This window comes from Dromaius novaehollandiae, chromosome 14, assembly GCF_036370855.1.
Source record: "Dromaius novaehollandiae isolate bDroNov1 chromosome 14, bDroNov1.hap1, whole genome shotgun sequence".
Classification (NCBI taxonomy): Eukaryota; Metazoa; Chordata; class Aves; order Casuariiformes; family Dromaiidae; genus Dromaius; species Dromaius novaehollandiae.
In genome coordinates this window covers 8,074,533-8,095,683 of record NC_088111.1, presented here as the reverse complement: position 1 = coordinate 8,095,683, position 21,151 = coordinate 8,074,533, and the positions used below count along the sequence as shown (strand labels likewise).

Sequence of the window (21,151 nt, the reverse complement as noted above, 5' to 3'; positions counted from 1 at the left end):
GTGGCAATACCTGTATGACTTCCTGTGTGAATCTTTCCTTACGCTCTTCCTCCAAATGAGAATACAAGAGAAAAGTGGGAACATCCTCATGGCATAAAGCTGGCGAGGCTAGGAGGGAGCTGTCAAAATTGGAAAGACAATAGGGGAGATGGAGGAGGAGAAGATATAGACAGACTTTCTTTGGAAGATCTTTGAGGCGAAGAGAAGATGAGGATAAATCTACTGTTTATAATATCCTGTCTTATGTTTAAAATGTTTTTTTGCCCTTCTTATGATATCTTTCTGCTTTCTTGAAAGCTCTTGAGATAAAAAACTTTGTTTGCACAGTGCCTAGTATAATAAGATTTATGAACGTGTTATGAAATCTTACTGCAAAGCAGAGAATAATAGTAGAAGCCTATCAAAGGAGATGGCTCTGTGCAACTTTTACATTATGCAAGGAATGATGTGAGTAAACCTCTAAAATGCTTATTTATGGCTTCAAAAGAATGCTGTATTTTTATCTATACCTTTTCTAAACATGCTAGTATGCTTCTGTATCACAGATACTTCAGAGAATTGCCCAACAGCACTTGTATGAACTACAGTCGAGTTTCCAATTACATCAGAGTGGCCAAGTTAGGTTTTTAAAACAGATGCAGCAATTGCAGATGGAGGAAGCTTGCTCCTCTAATGTTGTTTCTGACTTCACAGCAAGTGGACAGGAGTGAAAGGAAAGAAGTACTCAGTTTAGATGATGTATGTATGTACATATCTTTGCAGATATAACTAAAATCTCAGTTTAACTGTGTCTGAGAAAAGTTATGAGTATCCTACTGGAATAAACTGTGTGTATTTAAGTCTTTCTTGTCCAAAAACATATCAGATTTTTTTTTTGCATTTGAAATGGCTGTTTATTATTCCAATGTTTTTCTATGTGAGGTTAAGGTATTAAAACAGCAAAAAAAAAAAAAAGAAAAGAAAAGAAAAAAACGTTACTGTCCTTTGGGGTTGGAGGAAAGAGATAATTGCCATTCACTTCTTTATGTTTCAGTAAGGTTGCTAACTCTGTTGTACGTCAGCAGATGCTTAGTCACTAAACCTATTAAAAAGCAATTGAAAATTTTTAATGCAAGTTTTGAATGTAGCTTGAGATAGTGTGTGTAATGCATATTACGTTGGTCTCCCTGAATTTCAGTGGTGTTTTTTTCTCTCTACAATTAGAATGTGACATCGTCCCCTCAGTACTCGACCTTCCTGGAACACATCATCCCTAGGTTTCTCACCTTTTTGCAGGATGGAGAAGTTCAGTTTCTGCAGGAGAAGCCAGCACAGGTAAACTGCACAAAGCACCTGCTACATTTTTGCAATATATATAATAAGCTAGTCATTCAGTGAAGTACTTGATTAGTCTAGTGAACTGACTTGTGTATAGGCTTTGTAGTTAAAAACAGATCTGTCACTTAGAGTAGAATTAAAAAAGACCTGTTTCTAAGTTATTTATAAACTTTGCAAAAAAAGCAGGTATGATAGCATTGGCTGTCTCACTGTAAAACTACAAATTGTTGTGAAATAGTGACTTCGCTGTGGAATGAAAGGCAAAATTTGAATCTGCATCATTAAATACTGAAAATTGAGTTCATAAAGTGTGATAATGTTTTCTTTTTTCCCCCACCAGCTGTAAATTTGTTAAATTTGCCTTATTTTCTATATTTCTGTATGTGGATACCAGGAAGCATTATGTTTGCATATAAGTGTATGTCTGAGCAAAGTAAATGGCTTTTTCTTTTTAAGCACACATTGAACTGAAAAAATGTTACAGCCAATTGTTGTGCTTTATGGGCTTTTAAAAAGTTCTAGCAGTTTTCAATTTTTTTTCCTTTGTTTGCAGCAACTCCGAAAGTTAGTGCTTGAAATAATTCACAGAATACCAACAAATGAACATCTTCGTCTTCATACCAAAAATATTCTGTCTGTGATGTTTAGATTTCTAGAGGTATTGGTTTTTTTTTTTTTTTTCCTCTCTCTCTCTCTCTTAAAACTATTTCAGATTTCCAGAAAGATTTTTTTCTCTTTCTTTACCTCAAAAACTTGCTAGGGGTACGTTTTTAAATAGCGATGTTGGCTGTGCTTCCAGAGCAAGAAAGGAAGGGCGTTCTGTTTAGTCTTCACCAGTATGAAGATAGCATCTTGTTATATACAGGATTTTTGTGGGCTTTTTGCCCATTAGAAACTTTATCTTTACAGATGCAGGGAAGTGTTCTGTATTCCGGACAAGATTTCATTCATAAGTACTTTTCTAGGTTATGTAAGTGCAGATACCTTATTTTAAAAGCTTTTATTATGTTTCTTATGTGGAATTGAAAGTGTTGCCATTTGAAGCCCACAGAAAATAATCTGATCTGTGTGGAAGCATCTCTGTGTGTAAGTAGTTCCATTAATGTCTGTCTATCTGTAGGCTATTGCAAACAGGTCTGATGATATAGAGCAATTGAAGCTTTTGAGCTTTGTCCCATTAGGGATGAATTTAATTTTAGCCATACTCTATGGCTGCAAGGTAAAGTTACGTCAAGTGAAAGACATCCTTCTTGCGTACATTTGTGTTAATAGAGCACTTCTAAGTTGCTGAGATAAGTATACCTTTAAAGAGTTTTAAATTAATCTTGGAGTAGTCAAAAAATGCAGCAGTCGGCTCACTAAATATTCTTTTTTTTTCTTTTAGACGGAGAATGAAGAAAATGTACTGATTTGCTTGAGAATAATTATTGAATTGCACAAACAGTTCCGACCAGCAATCACTCAGGAAGTAAGCCATTCATTTTATTATGTGGCATAGAACTTACTTCCATGAGCTTTCCTGAATTGTTATTTATTTATTCAAATTTTTTTTGCTGTTGTCATTTTATGTTGGCTGACATATTGTGGTGACCTTACATTAAAAAAAAAAAAAAAAAATTACCTTGTTTAAAGAGGACTGCGCAGTAGTAGTACTCCTGGGACAAAGCTGTTGAAGCTTGGTTGGGTTTGCTTTAAGTGTCTGTGGGTAATATGATTAGACTTAGGAGAGTCTCCAAAAAGAGTGAGATTTCCCAAGAAGAGAAGGGAATTGGTGCCTTTTTAGTTTGAGAAGGGAAAAACCTGGAAAAGGGAATGTTATGATAATTATGGGTTTCCCACACTGTTTTGTTACTCCTGTAACTTACAAAGGAGTATTTGGAAGTCTGTTTTTTTTCTTTCTTTTTTTTTCTCCTCTCTTTCCTTGATCTTTTTTCTCTTAGGAAGACTTAGTTCTCTTGTGATAATTTTTGTAATGATATCATATTGGAACAATGTTGAGATGATAGTTAAATTGGAGTCTTTCCAACTGCAGTTCAAGATAGTATTAGTAGAACAGAAGGAGAATACTTTCCAATTTCTTTTAAACATTATGAAAGTTGTATTTTAGTCTTGAGTAGAGATTTCATGTAAGTGTACTGTTACTGTAGAGATTCTAAAATAATGATCCTTTTTGTTTATGGTAAACTGACTCTTTTTGTTTCCTAGATCCATCATTTTTTGGATTTTGTGAAACAGATTTACAAGGAACTTCCAAAAGTAGTGGTGAGCTCTTTATTTCCTTAGTTGCCCTTGATATGGTCAGAAAGCTCATTTTTATTTCTTAACTTTACCTCAGAAAGATATGAACATAATTACTTTAACATGGGCTATGTGATATGGAGTAAATACAATTATAAGGAAAATGTTTAAACAACACAAAATACTTCTAAAAATAGAGAAATTCAGACTGAATTAGAAAACCTTCTGTTTGCAGCACAGTATCACTAGTATCAACAGATCAAGGTACATTTATATAATAAAAGGTTAGTTTGTTGGCCTTAGTGTTATCAATGTAGCCAATTTTTTTTTTTGTTTGTTTTTTTTGAGGAAAGAGTTACATGACTTACTTTCCAGTAAAGAGTGTTTTTCAACATGCCTGATTGTGCAGAGGCCATTGCCTGCTTTTCTTCCTTGTTGCTACAGAGTATCTGCTTGGATGCTTTGCTTTAGCAAAAGAACCACCTTGTTTGGGGATGGTTTTCCCTTCTTGCTTAGTGGGGGTGAAAGATTACAGGATATGTGTGCAGTCGCAGTCCTGTTCTGTAAACATGATAGCAGAGAAGGCAAATATCTGCAGTAAAATGTTGGAAAAAGTATATTTACGAATTCCAGTGAGATAAATGACCTTGAGACTGTTAGTAGCATTATTATATTCTTTCTTCTGCTCTTTTTCTGCTTGTAGAATCGGTATTTTGAGAATCCGCAGGTGATTCCAGAGAACACTGTTCCTTCTCCTGAAATGGTTGGCATGATTACAACAATTGTGGTGAAAGTAAACCCTGAACGAGAAGACAGTGAAACAAGAACAGTGAGTATTCTAACTGCTCGTTAACTACAAGATGGTCTGTGTCAGAATATCCTGAATTATGAAGGCAATTAAATACAATAGTCTTCCTTTTTGTTTGTTTTGCTTATCAAGATTTATTTGTAGAAGCTGATTTAGACTTTTCAGGTATTTGCTATGCAACTGTACTTACAATATTTCTACTTAGTAGTACCAAGTGGTTTTGTGCACTTTAAATATTATTGACTGTGAATATAGTGTTATTTTAATAAGGAATTTTTTAAAAAAATGTATTTTACATGCTTTTTGAATTAATAATTAAAATTATTCTCTCTTTTCAGCATTCTATAATTCCCAGAGGATCTTTATCCCTAAAGGTCTTGGCTGAACTGCCTATTATTGTTGTTCTTATGTATCAGGTTAGTATAGTACATAGAGTATTTTGCATGCAGATGCTTTTTATTACTGAATTACTTGTGTCTGCTGACCTAGTATGTTGGTAAAAATGAATATAACTTTTTTTTTTTTGAAATAGAATGTGATGTAATAATAATCTAATGAGATGTCTTTGTTTTTTCTGATAAGCTCTCAAGTAAGTTTCACTGGAAGTGTGAGTTGTAAATTTCTTTAATAACATTTTTTTCTTTTTTTAAGCTCTACAAACTGAACATTCATAATGTGGTAGCTGAATTTGTGCCCTTGATTATGAACACTATTATAATACAAGTTTCTGCTCAAGCGAGGTAACAGGATTTTAATAATATGTTGACAGTATTTGGCATAAACTACCTAAACCTCTTATTCAAGATTGCCCCAAATATTTTTGTCTTACATTCAATCTTTTGGCTTCTAGTGCTGTTGCTTTTTAATCTGTAAAGTAGCAATGATTATTCGACTTAAAACTGTCCTGCATTGACATTTTTGTAATTGAAATAATAGCAAATTTGAGTATTTCTGTTACGTGTAACTGAGAAAATTCATGCTGGTCCAGCTGATCTCAAGTTATTACTTGATGATGGATTTTGTTATTTTTTAATTGAGTTTCTGACAGAAATTCAGATTACCGCAGAGAGTATGCGATGGAGCCCATGTTAGCGAGGATGTTAGAGTTGTTTAATCTTTATCAGGCCACAGGTGATGCATTTTTTTCACTTCCAAGTTCTAGTTTAGGTGAAGCATTGTGCTATTGCAGATCTGGGCACTGCATTGTCTCCTCCAGAGAGGGATGTTTCTAACAAGCAGCAGGCGGTACTGTGAAGGGTGGCAGGAGTAAGACCTCTCTCTTTCCTGGTCTGCCAAGAAGACCTGGATGAGATAAGTGGTTAAAACTTGAGAGACAAGTCTTTGTGAGGGAATGTTGCCTGGAGGAAACTGCCCAGCTAGGGGAATGAAGCCAAGTGTTTGATGCTAACGCGTTGGCTTGGCTTTCTCTAGGAAGTTGAAAATTGTATGTCAGCCTCAGGTGTGTGTGTTTCTGCTTGGAGCCTTCGATGTTGGAAAATTGAGTGGCGGAGAGCTTGAACTGATGAAAGCTGGCTTTCCTAAGATGAGTTTATTCCCTTATGAAGCGAGAACCTCTACCTAAGCATGATTTGAATTGATACTTACATGAGCTTTCTGAAGCGAGGTATTAAAGAGAGAAGGAGGAAAAATATAGTAACCACTGTTCAATTTGATTTCAGGCAACATAAACTTTATAACAAGGAATTGTATGCTGATTTTATTGCTGCTCAAATTAAAACATTGTCATTCTTGGCTTACATCATAAGAATTTACCAGGTAGGTTGTGTTTTTGTTGTTTTGTTACTCTTCGTGCAACAGCTCTCTGGTTACTTCATGGCAAGCTAGCAAAATGACTGAGGTGAATGGGGGGTTGAAGAGAGAAAGAATGTGTGTACCAAATCTGAAGATATAGCTGTGTTTGGCTGTGGTTTCAAGAGTATTCTGATATGAACTCAAAGTAAATAAGCCCTTCACTTTTCTGTTTGGTTTTTCCCCAAAACATTTACGGAATAACTGTGGTATTTTATTTTTACAGGTAGACTTTTTTAAGAGACATCAGTGAATTTTAATCAGATATTATTTTACAAATGTAGAGCAAAGCTTTAAAGTAGTCTGCCATACTAATTGAATTTTCTTAATTTTTCTTTTATAGGAGTTAGTGGCTAAATATTCTCAGCAAATGGTGAAAGGAATGTTGCAGCTACTGTCCAATTGTCCGGCAGAAACTGCACACCTCCGGAAAGAGCTTCTCATCGCTGCAAAGCACATCCTAACAACAGACTTGAGGAGCCGTATGTACTATTTTTTTAAAAATATATCTAAAATCTGGAAAGATTCCAACTTTGTGTATCAGTGCTATAACACTCCGTATTTGTTTTGGGCTATATATACTTCTGATTATTTGGAGATTGTGTTTTTGCAGGGGTTATCGTTTCTTTTTTTTTCTTTTTTTTTTTTTGAGGGGAAAAAATGAACAAATCTTTGCCTTCCTTGACAGCTTTCTTTTGTCCCAGACTGGGAATCTTGTCCTGTATTATAGAATAAGAGAGCGAATTGAACAAATGGCTTTTTCAGCTTTCCAGATCTCTGTTGTTCTAAGTAATTACTAGGCGATGATGCACATTTGTGTTGGTTTGTAATTGTGCCTGCAGTTGTATGGGTACTTAAAAACATTAATCTGATAACCTGAGTGGAAATAGCTGTGTGAAAACCGGTATTATATGTTTGATTCACCTCATAAAAATCGTCTGTAGCAGAGGAAGGCTATTTTTGGTCTGCCTGATTTAACTTAGACTTGATTGATGTGTTCTGTTTCGGCAGAATTACAAATTTTGTGAGGAGTGTACTTCACAAAACACTAAATTCTGTCTTTTTATCTTTACTGTGCGGTCATCACCCTTTTTCCTTCTCCTTTAAGAGTTATGGGGGGTGTGAGGTCTTACAGGTTTTTAGCTTGCCAAAAAAAATAGTGTAAGTTTACTAGTTCTTGATTTCTAGTATTGTGGTCACGTGGGAAGCTGTTATTTGGTTTTTTTGCCTCATGTTCTAAGGAAATTAGCTTTAATTGCTTTCTCAGCCTCTCCGTAATAACTTCTGAACTTGACCAGTTTCAACAAAAATCAACAAAGGAAAGTGCTCTTAAAGAAATGTTGTTCTGCATCCTTTGTGATCCTTAGCCTTTCGGTAGCGGAGAAAACCTGAGTTAGTGTCCTTGTGGGAGCAGAAAAGAGCAGCGCGAGCTCAGTGGTTTGTTGGCCTGGTGAGCTGGCTGGCGTGTTGGCATCCCTGTTGGCAGCACCTCCCTCGAGCCCTGCTCGTGGCTACCAGGCAGCCACGGGGTGTAGAAATGTTGAGGAGAAATGAGAGCCTGGCATCGTAGCTGTGATGAGGAGTGCGAGGAGGAGCCAAGGTGGCATGGAGAATGTATACGTCGTTTTGTAGAAAATCAGGCTTCAGTCATCGCACTGGTGCAGAGGAATTTATGTGGAAAGATGTCGCGAGGGATTGTTTCATGTTTGTGGGGCATAGCATTGGCATCATAATACTTCTTGGTGAAAGACTCTTTCAGACTGAGTCTCTTTTGTTGATTGAGGGTTGACAAATCATAGCAAATGTCTTACTGTGGTGTATTTTGTCCTTGTGGAACTTTGTTTCTGACTCCTGAAAGAGAGGGCGGGGGAGAAGTAGAGTTGCGTTCTCCAGTGTTATCAGTGTAAAGAAGTCTCTGTCTGAGAATACTTCGTACCAGCAAAATGTGGTAGACACGTGAGTATTAGATATAGGTGTTTTAAAACCTGGCCTAGAAGATAAGAAATCAAGTGGGATTTAGAAATGTAACCCTTTTCATCCCTATTAAGGGGATGTCCGCTTCAGAAGGCTGTCATGGTCTGGGTGGCATTTCTGAAGTTCTAAGGACTTCACATTGTGAACGTTTCGTAATTTCAACCTAAAATCTTATGTAATGGAGAGAGAGAGAGAGAGAGAGAGAGAGAGAGAGAGAGAGAGAGAGAGAGAGAGGCAGGCCCAGTAGTTGCTCAATGTGAACCATTAATAACTTTACTTGGTTTAAAGTTCAGTTACTAGTTCCTATTAAGAGTAATAGCATAACGCTAGGAAACTCATGTTAAACGTGTTTTATGCACAAAAACTGCTAACTGTCTTTGAGTTTGCATTTTCTTTGCTTGCCTTCACTGTCAGGATTTGTGTATTAATCTCTTTGCCCTGCTAACACTAGCACGTCTAAGACGAGTGCGTTTTCTGAGCCAGAGCGGGTTGGAATGATGTTCAACCCACAGTTGCTCAGAAAACTCTTTTTGACTCAGTTTTTCTCTTTGTGGTATTACTTGTCGGCTCTGACTGAGCTTTTTCGTGCATCGTGTCTGCTGTAGTGGTTGCCCTGTAAAATAATGAATTGTCTTCACATCTGAAATCTTTATTCCCATTGTTTATTTGCTTTTTCAGTCTTCTGGATCTCCAGAAAACCCCACCCCTCTCCTAAACAATGCTGATGCTCTTCTTTTCTCTTCCTACATATTTCTGCAGGATATAGCATTGTCTTATAAGCAAAGACAGCCTACCACATTGTCCCTTTCACTTAAGTAGACCTTGCTGATTCCTTATCCTGTTCTGATTTGGTTCAAAAAATGCTGATCTTATTCCTGAATATCAACTGGAGATTCATAAAGAATGAAGGTTGCTAGCTGCTCGTTTTTCTCTTTACTTGACCTTTTGCTTATTTGTTAATACATTTTAACTTGTTGCATTATTTGGAGGTAAGAGCAATCAACTCTTCCTGCTGTTTCCAACTGCTGCCTTTAAGGTGGAGAGAGCTAATCAATTCTGTAAACTTGTTAAATTCTGTATTTAAAAGGAAAAAGAAAATGCTTTGGTTTTGCTCCTTTGTTTGAATTTTTGCTGAAAACTCCCCTTTATTACTTGAATCTCAACTTCCATATATTCTTCTGTATCTTTTGGGATGGATTTTGTAAGATAGATGCTAGACAAAATAGAGTTGTGTTGGACAGTGTTGTCCAAACTCAGCCTTGCCAATAACTCATTAGTTATGCTTAAGTAGTATTGCAAAGGTCAAAATAATATTATGAACGTGTTTTCTCTTTCCAGCCGTAACTGTTACCAGTGTTGTGGCTTTGACTGTGTACTATGATGTTAGTCAAGGGGCAAGTGCCTGTAGAGTTCGTAGTTGTAAGAAGTTAGTTAAAAGTTTCCTTAGAAATGACACTGCCTTTTATAAGCTTCAGGAATGAATTTTCTAATAAACCCACTTTCTGACTGTGGTTTAAATATCTGTGTTAAATGGTTTAATGCTTAACTGGTTTTTGTCTATTTCTGTTGCCAAGCATTATGTATAGCGATCTCTCTCTCTCTGTCTCTCTGTCTCTCTCTCTCTCTCTCTCACTTTTTTCTTTTTTTTTTTTTTTTAATTATAGAATTTATTCCATGCATGGACAAGCTGTTTGATGAATCTATACTGATTGGCTCTGGATACACTGCCCGAGAGACCCTGAGGTATGAAAGAAAGGTTGAGATATCTGTCTGAGTGCCTATCAGAGCTGGTTTCTTTCAAGGTCTGCTGCTATTTACAGTAATGTCCATATAGATTCACTGTCATGTTCCCAAAATTTCATGAAACTGCCAAACTCTTAAATTTTGTGTGCAGTGCAAAATCTGAATCGGATTTAAATCATTTGGTCAATAGTAGCTTAAAAGTTACTTACTTGCAATTGAAAAAAATTAGGCAGAGTACTAACTTGCTGGATTTGACTTTGATAATCTGTTAAGTTTTAGGTGCTTTTGCTAACCGAGTTTAGAAACGTGAATTGGGGGAAATATTTCCCCTTGCCTAAATATCAAATGTTCCTTATTTAAAGACAATTACTCAATACAGAAGTGTTTGCTCTACTGGATGCTTAAACCTGGTATTCAAAAGATACTAAAATTTATCAGTTTTCATAAAGACTTTAGAAATCATGAATCATCAAGGATTAATCGTGAAAGAGTTTACCAGCACTTTAAAAACATGTTTTAAACCTGCTAATTTGCTCCTAAGTGTATGTAGATGAAGATATGTGGGGATGTTCAACAGTGGGGGAAGAAAATCAGAGAGGAAATATTAGTTTTGTTAGCGTGATTTATGTGTCTTTGGTAAAGTTATGCAGACTATAATTCTCTTGTGTAATTGAAAAAGTATTGTGAACTCCATCTGCATTTTGCATATGAAACTAGAAAAATCCGAATTTAGTATTTTGAAAATATCTCTAGGCAGTAACTACTGGTTAAGTACAATGAATAGCAATTATAATTGACCTTAATGTACTTTCTTCTTTTCTTGTTTTTACTGATAGACCACTTGCATATAGTACACTGGCAGACCTGGTGCATCATGTCCGTCAGCATTTACCACTCAATGATCTCTCCCTTGCTGTCCAGTTATTTGCCAAGAACATAGATGATGAGTCATTGCCTAGCAGTATCCAGACCATGTCTTGCAAGCTTCTGCTAAATTTGGTGGACTGTATCCGGTCTAAAAGTGAACAGGAAAATGGAAATGGTAGAGATATTCTTATGAGAATGCTGGAGGTACTGATTTGTTTAAAACATTTGATAACAAGTTAAATATTCTCTTCTTTTATACTGTATTTGTAATCACATTTTGCTTTCTCCTTTCTTCAGAAATGGGAATATACGGAAACAGTCTGCTTACTGTGGTTCATTTTAGTACTTCAGAGAAAGATTTCTTAAAATGCTCTGGGATGATATTTTGAATATAGTGGAGATGCTTTGCCAACTCAGCTTATTCACTCAGTGATTTGTTCCAAAGCAAGAGAAACTGAATGTCTGTGCTGCCAGGGGTAGCTTAACTTCTTTTTTCTGAATTTTAGTTGCAGTCTATTTTTTTTCTCCAATGGAGGAAACAAGAATGATACATACTTTCTTTTTTTTTCTTTTCTTTTCTTTTTTTTTTTTTTAATTCTTCCTGGATGGTGAAATCCTGAAAGAGGATTATCTTGTAGGTCCTTGGCGTAGATTGGTGCAGTCTGTAAGATGTGTAATATCCACACTTCTGAAAACTAGGGATCCTTTTTAAGGACCTTTCTTTGTGTGGAGGGGCTCTTGTTTTTTTTTAAAAATCAGACATGCATACTAAAAGCTCTCTGCGACTGTGTAATGCCAATTGTAGTGGATCCTCTATTCCAGTCTTCTCCAAGCAAAGTTGGTTTCCAATAATTTGAAGATAGAGTTGATTTTAAAAATAAACTTTTACTTTTTATCTACTCCTGTTTGTTTTTACAGCTGGAACATTATATAGCACAAGTGTTTAGTCATTTGTTTGTTTATTAAACAAAAAATTTGTAATAATATGTGAATTCAAAGGAGACGCATCTAGGGAAGAGAAGAACATACAGAACTGTGTTAAATGGGGAAAAACTTCTGTGCCTCCCAGATTTTCAAGTCTAGATCTACTTGGCTTGATCAGATAATTTTAAACTAAGACCATATACAACATGAGTCTTGTTTAGTATCAACCAAGGGACAGAAATTTTGGGGATCACCATCCTACAGAATTGATTATTACTTTCTAAATCTGATCTAGTTTATACATTATGGGTTTAAATTCTAGCTTTATGCGTTTTCTTAACTGATAAATTCTAGGCTTTTATAAGTAATAGTCAGTATTTATAGCCTGAAATATTAAGTTTTTCTTTTAAAATGAATTCAAATGACAAGCAGTGCTTTTCATTTTAAATTAAGTTTAATCATAGAGAGATCTGTTCTTAGCTGATGGTTTTACTAGTTTGCAGCAAATATTTTTACTTTTAGAATGCGTTTAAGACAGACTAGTTGGTTGATACCTTTAAAAAAAATGTTTGTAGTCATTTGAATGATTCCAGAAATACCTAGCTGCAGTTTTTATTGATCTAAATATGTTGGCTTGAAGTATTAGTGTTTTTAAATGTAGAATCATCTTTGAAAGAAGAAATTTATTTTTCTCTCCCCCTTCCCCTCACCCCTTTTCCTTGCTCTTCCATTTGCCTTTTCTCCTTGTGCCTTAGGTTTTTGTTCTGAAATTTCACACTATAGCACGATACCAGCTTTCTGTCATCTTTAAAAAATGCAAGCCACAGTCTGAACTTGGGGCCGCTGAAGCGGCATTACCTGGAGTACCGACAGCAGCAAATGCAGCGCCCGTGCCTGTTCCATCTCCCGCCCCAGCCACTCCAGTGGCCCCTGCGCCAGTGCCCGTGTTTGAGAAACAAGCAGAGAAAGAAAAAGAAGATAAACAGACGTTTCAGGTCACAGATTGCCGAAGCCTAGTAAAAACTTTGGTCTGTGGTGTCAAGACAATCACGTGGGGCATAACATCATGCAAAGCTCCTGGTGGTAAAAATGCATAATATTTAATTATATTGCTCTTTTGTAATTCTACTGTTAAAATTATAGCATAAAAGCAAATGATATTTTTAATAACTACCATCTTGTTGTTTGTCCTCTTTCAGAAGCACAATTCATTCCTAATAAGCAGTTGCAACCTAAAGAGACTCAAATCTATATAAAACTGGTAAAATATGCAATGCAAGCCTTGGATATTTATCAGGTATGTAACTTGACCACATAACACTTCTATTTATATGGTCTTTGTGTGTTTCAGATCTTTGAACTGGGATTTCTTTGTCAGCTACAAAACTAATTTCAGGAGTAGTATATTTTCATGAAGTCTTTAATTTCATGACCACATCTAGTGTGAAACTTCATCAATTTAAAAGTATTTAAGGACTTGCAAGAAACACTGTTTTCTTAACAGTTATTATTGTTTGTGTTTATGTAGGCAGGTCAGACCTTAAAAATCTATTGTTGTGTTTTATTTAGTGGCTTAAATAATTTCTTCCAAGAGTGTTTTAGCTTAGTAATTAATTGAAGCATCCACTTGGCATATGTTTATCTTCTTTAGTTACAAAGTAGTAGTGAAATGTGACTGTACACATTTGGAATTAAGTTTACAAATACACTATGGTATCTCCTTCTGTTGTCTTTTTCCACTCCTGACTTCACGGGTTTAAAGTCTGCACTGAACATACTCTATTTTAATACTTTTTGTTGCTGTTGACCCTTCTAATTATATATGGCTTGCATACATAATTAGAAACCTGCAAAATGTCAATATTTTGTAAAAAGAACAATATTATTCTGGGAAGTTATTCAAGTTGTATAACCAATATGTGCATTTTCTAAACTACTGTAGGTCCAAATAGCAGGAAATGGACAAACATATGTTCGAGTAGCAAATTGTCAGACAGTCAGAATGAAAGAGGAAAAGGAAGTTCTGGAACATTTTGCTGGTGTATTCACTATGATGAACCCTTTAACTTTTAAAGAAATCTTTCAAACTACTGTTCCGTATATGGTGGAGAGAATCTCAAAAAACTATGCTCTTCAGGTATTACGTTTTCTTTTTTTTCTTTTTTTCCCCTCTCCCAATTTATAATAATTAGCCTGCGGAAAATACCGTATGCCTTAAAGTACATCAGGCTAAAGAGGACTTGTAAATAATAATGAAATTAGCATGCAGGGTTTGTAACCATTTAAAAATACTTTGTAAAGATAGATTTTAAAAGACTTTTCAAACTAAGTGCTGCAATACAAATATGAATGTTTCAGATTAATAATGATGATATAAGTGGACTTTATTCTTTAAAAGTATTAAACGTTGTGGAGTCCTCATTTTGTTCAGAAGGTTGTCCTGTTACTTTTCTGATCTACTGTTTTACAGAACACAATTCCAGTAAGGATTTAAATTTAAATTCAATTTTAAATATATATTAAGTTATATTCTCAGGCAGTTAAGTGAAAGCTCTGATTTTTGTTGCCCAGCGTGATTGTTTCCCATTGAGGATAACCTGAATTGCTTGCCTGGCGGTGGAGATGGAGGAAGAAATTGGTTCTTGTTTTTGTTTTAAATGGCTAGTGCGTTTATCCTTCTGTTCCTTTCATTACAGCAAAAGTAATTCCCTTGTGGTTTCTTTTTATAGATTGTTGCCAATTCCTTCTTGGCAAACCCTACTACCTCTGCCCTCTTCGCAACGATCTTGGTGGAGTACCTTCTAGATCGGCTGCCAGAAATGGGCTCTAATGTGGAACTCTCCAATCTGTATCTCAAGCTGTTCAAGTTAGTCTTTGGCTCAGTTTCACTGTTTGCAGCTGAAAATGAACAAATGCTGAAGGTAAAGATCATCTTGTTCAAAAAATATATATATGCTTTGGCTTTTAAAGTATTCTTCAGGAGTCTGAGAAAACTTATGGTTTTACTCTAACATTTGATAATCTTCCCATGTTTGAACTGCTGCTAATGATACGTCTCCGTTATTCAAGCACCAAATACATTGCCTTACTTACAGGAGATGGTTTCTGTGACTGTGTGCTTCATATTTGAAACTGAAGCGATGAGAAAATCCTAAGTGACTAATCTGTGTTTGTGATCTCATTAGGATTGCCATAAACCTGGGTACCTTCTTGCATATTTTTTTTATTTGTTGCCATATTAACTCACTATGGTTTTACTTAGGAAGGAATATGGATTTTTTTCTGTGTGATTTTTTTTTTCTTTTTAATTAATTTATATTAAATTACATGTACCTCTTCAGTTAGATGTATATTTTTGTCCTGTTGAGGTTTGGTTTGAGGGATGCTAGTTTTTTCCATTGACAACATATTGTGTAATTATTCAAAGGATCTTTTCTTTTATGTTGTCAAGAGACCGTCTCATTATTCAGTGAGTTCAGAAATACTGTGTTCTGGGCTTGAAGCAAGACAATACTTCTTCATAAAATTAACAGCTGCCTATATATAGAAAAAATTAAAATATTAATGCAACACTGGTCTTTGTGTCGCTAGTTCTCTCCATTCCTCCTGCCTCTACCTTGAAATAAATAAAATATCTAATACAGGTAACTGCATGTTAATGGTTTCTGCGCTTAAGTATTTGTTATAGCAGGGTTAGTTCAGTACTTGTTTCTGGGTCGAACAGAATTGGACTACTAATTTTCCCGATTCTTTGAAAGATGAAAGTAATATAAAACAATAGTTGAATTCTTCTTTTTTATCATCAAAATCAAGGTCGTTTGTATTTTATAAACTGGAGAGCCAATTTAAAGAATGATTTACTACCTTAACAGTTTCATGCTTCTGTTACGTTTTTGTTTCAACAGGATTGATGATATGGGCCTTGGGTAGGCAATTTAATTGAATGATGAAGGTCATTTGCAGCATTTGCATAGCAACATAGAGCACTCTCAGATGTTAATAAAATCCAGAATTGTGTCACTGTTTGTACCTGATTTGGGAGAATCCTTGTATTTATCAGCTATTTTTAATGATTCCTGCAAACTGTTAATTCCCACTCTTCTAAAAAGGCCATTGACAGAGCCTTAAATCTTTCAGTTTCACAACTAGTTTTTCACTTGTAAAAGTAGACTTTTAAAGTGAATATTTAGCACTCAAAAATTAAGATCGAATGATAAAGTTAGATCTAGAGCAAATGAATGTTGTGAAGTGTCTTCTCTTTTCACTTGCTTCTGACATTTCTGCTATTCATCCTGATGCACTTTGGAGGAAATGCTTTTCATTATGTCAAATTTGCAGGGTGGTGTGTTTTTTTTTTTTTTTTTTTTTTTTTTTTTTTTTTTTTTTTTTTTTTTTTTAATACAGTGACTGCTTGGAGTAGTGAGCTGACTCATTTGTCTAAGATGAAAGCTGTGTTTAATTAATTAAAGAGTGCTCTGGGCTATTGGTGCTCTTCGGATAAATATTTACTTTTTAACAGTTCGTCAACAGCAGTATCAAATTAGCAGGGTGTCAGCTTAAAGTGCTTTGAATAAGGTTGAAGGTACTTGAAGGTTTTGGTCTGAAAAACTTGTCTCATGCTGAACTCTTGTACAATGATGGTAATATTGATGTATTATTAATCATAAAGCTTTATTTACTTATTTATTATAGCCACATTTGCACAAGATTGTGAATAGCTCTATGGAACTTGCACAGACTGCCAAAGAGCCGTACAACTACTTCCTGCTGCTCAGAGCGCTGTTCAGGTCTATTGGAGGAGGCAGTCACGATCTCTTGTATCAAGAGTTCTTGCCGCTGTTACCAAACTTACTGCAAGGTAGAATAATACTTCCTTTCACCCTCCCAGTTTGTGATCTTTCTGTCTAAATAAAATACTAATAAAATTATGCTATATAATTTAAAAAAAATGCTAACTCTGATAAGTAGCTGCTGATTTTAAGTTTAGCAGTTGATTAAATAACATGAATGTGGCTTGTTTTCATTTACTGTCAGCTGCTTCAGGCTTCATAGTTTTGGCTGCTTCACAATTTCTGCTCTCTGTGTTCTGTTTTCCATTGTGGTTTTTTTATTATTTGTTTGGGTTTTATTTAGTTAGTTATTTGCTATGTATAGCTTTGTTGGCATAAAGCACTGAGGTGTAAGACTAGTGGAAGAAGCAAAATTGCCAGGCGATCACAGGTTTTGTGGGGAGAACTTTCCAGGAAGCTGAGGCTGTTCTGCAACTGAGGGCAGGTGTGTGCACCTGCCAATGCATGATGGATGCAAATGCAAAACGTATCAGTTTCCAAAAAGAAAGGGAAATAAAAAAATCGGTTTGATTAAATGAGCATATGTGTTTGCAAGGACTATCTCCCAGGCATACTGAGGATGAGCAAGCAAAATGGAGAACTACTTAAACTTAAGGAAAGGCTAATCAGAAAAAATTCAGGAAAGTGAAATCGAATGGTACCCATCTTCAGCTGTAGGCATAACTTTTATTGTAGTTAGCAAATATATATAAATCATTATGTAAAATACATGTCCGTGTAGAGCTGCTAGCTAGGTTTATGGAATCCTTGAAATCTTGCTGGTGAAGAAAATAATTTGGGGAATATATTTAGTCTGTATGGGACAGTGGATGTATTTGAATATGATTTTTTTTTTTTTCAGGAGTCCAGCTGTGTTAAAAACAATTTGCTCTATGTATATTTGCTTTTATTGATACAAGGTTGAGGTTTGGGTCAAACTGACTTTTCGCAGTTTTCTAAAGTGCTACTTTATTGTGTCTGCTATTAAATTTTAGTGTATGCACTGTTCTTTTCATATATGCATGTACATGCATAAATAATCACTGCATAAAATCCTTAGATGCACAGTTAGAAATTATAAAAAAAGGCTTAATGTAAATTAGTTATAAATGCATTATAATTTTAATCATGTTATTAACAGATACAAGCTTTACAGAATTTTTAAAACTTAGTGTTATTCTGAATTTAGGAAATAGCTCTTAAACAGTAAATTATTGACTCTCTTCCTTCAAATGTATAATTTATCAATGATTTTCAGGACTTAATATGTTGCAAAGTGGCCTTCATAAGCAACACATGAAAGATCTGTTTGTAGAGCTGTGTCTCACTGTGCCAGTTCGCTTGAGCTCGTTGCTCCCTTATCTGCCCATGTTGATGGATCCATTGGTGTCGGCTCTCAATGGATCCCAGACCCTGGTTAGCCAAGGCTTGAGGACTCTTGAGCTATGCGTGGATAACCTGCAACCAGACTTTCTGTATGATCATATTCAGCCAGTTCGAGCTGAGCTTATGCAGGTAAATATGTTGTTTCCTCTTCAACCACTAGAGGTCATTCATTCTCTAAGTATTATTAGAGCTTACTGTGAAACTTGGGATGTAAAAATGTGAAAAATCTGTCATATGAACCATGGCTGTCTAATTTGTATGCAGAAGGCTAGTGCTGTCCTGCTATTAAATTGAAAACTCTGAAAAATTAAAAATTGAATTAATCTTTTCTCCTTCTGCTTGGAGAGTGAAGACTTTGAGACTCAGTAGCAAGATTATTACTATGCTTAAGATGAGTTGATACAGAAAATAATTAAATTTTGGTAACTGATTGAAAACAAAGGAAGGAAAACTAATTACCTTCAGCATATCATGATTGGGAGCTATATACACTATTGTATATACAATGAAGATGATTTGGATGAAATTCTGAACAAAACCTTTTAAATGCAGCTATATCTTCTAACACAGTGCTTGCCTGTACTTTACCCTTTACATTTAACACTTACCTTGATTTTTTTTTCTTTTTTTTTTAATGTAGAAACTAGCTTTTTTGAAGTGAATTTACTTCGGCCTTAACTGGTCCAAATATGGTTTGGTTCTTTTTTGGTTCTTTTTTGGTTCTTTTTTGGTTCTTTTTTGGTTCTTTTTTGGTTCTTTTTTGGTTCTTTTTTGGTTCTTTTTTGGTTCTTTTTTGGTTCTTTTTTGGTTCTTTTTTGGTTCTTTTTTGGTTCTTTTTTGGTTCTTTTTTGGTTCTTTTTTGGTGTTTCCCAGTGCATAGTGTCATATAGCTATGGCTATGAAGTTGTGTTTCAGTGTACAAAGCTTTTGTTATTGAACACATTAATCTAAAACTGTGCTTAGAACAACCTTGTTACAAATCGGTTGAACTGCTGGGAAGGCAGACTGCTTTTATTCCAACCAGGAACGTATTTTCTGGAAGTTATGCTGGGTCGCATACCCAAATACAAGAATAAGTGTTTACCTTGATGGTTTTTTTTCCCATAATAACTTGAACAATTTAGAAATGAGACAGCTCTGACCGTCTCACCTTTAAAATCCCTCTAGGCTTTGTGGCGTACATTGCGCAATCCTGCCGACAGCATTTCTCACGTGGCTTATCGCGTACTTGGTAAATTTGGTGGAAGTAACAGGAAAATGTTAAAGGAATCACAGAAACTACAATATATAGTCACAGAAATTCAAGGACCCAGTATTACAATAGAGTTTTCAGACTGTAAAGCCTCTATTCAGCTCCCAATGGAAAAGGTAAGGGCTTAAGTTTTCTACTTATAGTTAAAAAAAAAAAAAAAAATAAAAATCAGTTGAGAGTCTCCATATAAGACAGGTTGACGTAACAAACTTCTTGCTTAGTTTTGTTGTGCAAAATTAGCTGGAGCTCACCAACCTGTTCTTTCTTTATTTTTCCTTGAACTGTGTTTTAAATTGCATATTTTGTGGGAGATGCACATGTTCTGTGTATATATTAAGTCATACAGTAGGAAGCTAAGTTGGCACAAGTATATGTTCTCTGTTGCACATACGGTTTTTTTTCCTAACTTCTTCTGTGCTGGTTAGGTTAGGAGCAGGAGTCTACTCTAAAACCTCTCTGTTTTCTTTGAAGTCTACCAGGAATTTGTTCTTTGATTGTAGAAGTTCTCCAATGATTATTCTAATCACTCTAATGGTTTGGGTTTGTTTGTTTTCTCTAGGCTGGGTATCGTACTTCTAATTCTTGCAAAAGCACTTTGTACTTGTGGTAGCTTTCATACAGCAATCTCAATGTATCACAGATGTTTAGTTCACACTAATTGCAGCAACCTAATCTGTGTTTATGTCTTGGGATCTGAGAATCAAGCTGAATTCCGAGTTAGTTTGACCTGTAGAGTTTTGATACTTATCTTTTCAATTACACTTCCATGAGTAGGTGCGATCTGAATATAGTAAACAATTTTCTTTGGAGGCAACTGGCTCTCTGGCTCTATATAGCCAACAGGATTAAAAATAGCTTGGAAAAATGTTTCTTAAAATGCAGATAGCTTTACTCCTTTATACTAAAACTGATGCGAGTTGAATGTGTATAAATACTGTAGTTGCTGACATTTTTCTATCCACTAGGTTTAATTTGAACCAAGTTTTCTAAAGTATTTATGCATCTAGCCTGTTTGTTTAATGACATGGAAGAATGTTCAGCTTCTTGGGTGTTCACCAGGAAACAATATTGTTTGTTGCACACTTTATATCTGTTAAAAAAAAAAAAGAAATGTCAAATTAAAAAGAAAAAAAAGTGGAATAAATTGAAAATGAGAAATTCATCTTTCCTTTTTAGTGCTTTGGTGGTCGTCTGTGGAAAACTCATTGCTCTTTTCATTGGGATGTTAATAAGTTTATTCAAAAGATGATGGGAGGGCAGCTGGTTAAGTCAGGAAGTGGATAGATAGTTCTCCTTTCAGAAAAGAAAAATGCCCACTTCTCTGTAGCAGAGGCCTTGAAAGGTCACTCTTTCTGCCCAATCCTGTGTTAACTGTTAAGCATGGATGGTTAGATTTCATTTTACGATTGATCAGGCATTAAAATTGTTTTTCATGCACCCAAAATTAATTTTTACATGGGTTTTTATTTGGTGTCTCTCTCTTATTTGGTTATTTGTCCCGTTCTTTTGGGGGAAGGATAGAGGGTAACTTTGTATGTGTTATATATGTGTGAAAGTGAAAATTTTCAGAAAAAAGTACTCCTTTTTCATCAATCTCAAGTCTTATGAGAAAATTGGAATGATCCTTAAATATATTAGAACCATTCTTCTCTTCCTTTGTGAGAAGACTTGTACAGAGACATTGAATTCATATGATGTAAGTCTTGATTTATGCGTAAAATGTGAAAAAAAATTTGTAAGGTAGAGCATTTTTTTGTGCCAATTACTTATGTGTGTGTGCATGCATGTATGCATAAGTGCATTTTTATATTTACAATATACAGGAATTGTGAACAGCAATTGCTGCTGGAAGGAAGGTGGAGGAAAGCTTTCATGGAGAGAGAGAATGAAGGAATACATCATTCAAAGTCAAGTGCTTTCTGGCTATGGAAATAAATGTACCTGCCATGAAACTTTCCACTTATATTAAAGCAGAGCAAATGCCATAAGGGTTTCAGGTCCACT

The 21,151-nt window shown here is 35.2% G+C and overlaps 1 protein-coding gene across 5 annotated transcripts in view; it reads left to right on the top strand.

Moving 5' to 3' along the window:
* Positions 1–21,151, top strand: part of TRRAP (transformation/transcription domain associated protein) — a 102,337-nt gene that overhangs the window by 3,421 nt on the left and 77,765 nt on the right. For 4 of the 5 annotated variants that reach the window (XM_064520235.1, XM_064520232.1, XM_064520233.1 and 1 more), the window contains exons 4-21: positions 1,204–1,314; positions 1,871–1,975; positions 2,702–2,785; positions 3,523–3,579; positions 4,259–4,384; positions 4,702–4,779; positions 5,015–5,103; positions 6,043–6,139; positions 6,516–6,654; positions 9,811–9,889; positions 10,726–10,960; positions 12,436–12,763; positions 12,880–12,977; positions 13,623–13,817; positions 14,410–14,601; positions 16,373–16,538; positions 17,768–18,024; positions 19,063–19,263. In XM_064520235.1, coding sequence (XP_064376305.1) covers positions 1,204–1,314; positions 1,871–1,975; positions 2,702–2,785; positions 3,523–3,579; positions 4,259–4,384; positions 4,702–4,779; positions 5,015–5,103; positions 6,043–6,139; positions 6,516–6,654; positions 9,811–9,889; positions 10,726–10,960; positions 12,436–12,763; positions 12,880–12,977; positions 13,623–13,817; positions 14,410–14,601; positions 16,373–16,538; positions 17,768–18,024; positions 19,063–19,263 — 2,637 coding nt within the window. Of the gene's footprint in view, positions 1–645; positions 739–1,203; positions 1,315–1,870; positions 1,976–2,701; positions 2,786–3,522; positions 3,580–4,258; positions 4,385–4,701; positions 4,780–5,014; positions 5,104–6,042; positions 6,140–6,515; positions 6,655–9,810; positions 9,890–10,725; positions 10,961–12,435; positions 12,764–12,879; positions 12,978–13,622; positions 13,818–14,409; positions 14,602–16,372; positions 16,539–17,767; positions 18,025–19,062; positions 19,264–21,151 lie in introns of those variants that run through there. The other variant, XM_064520236.1, reaches the window with a different exon arrangement.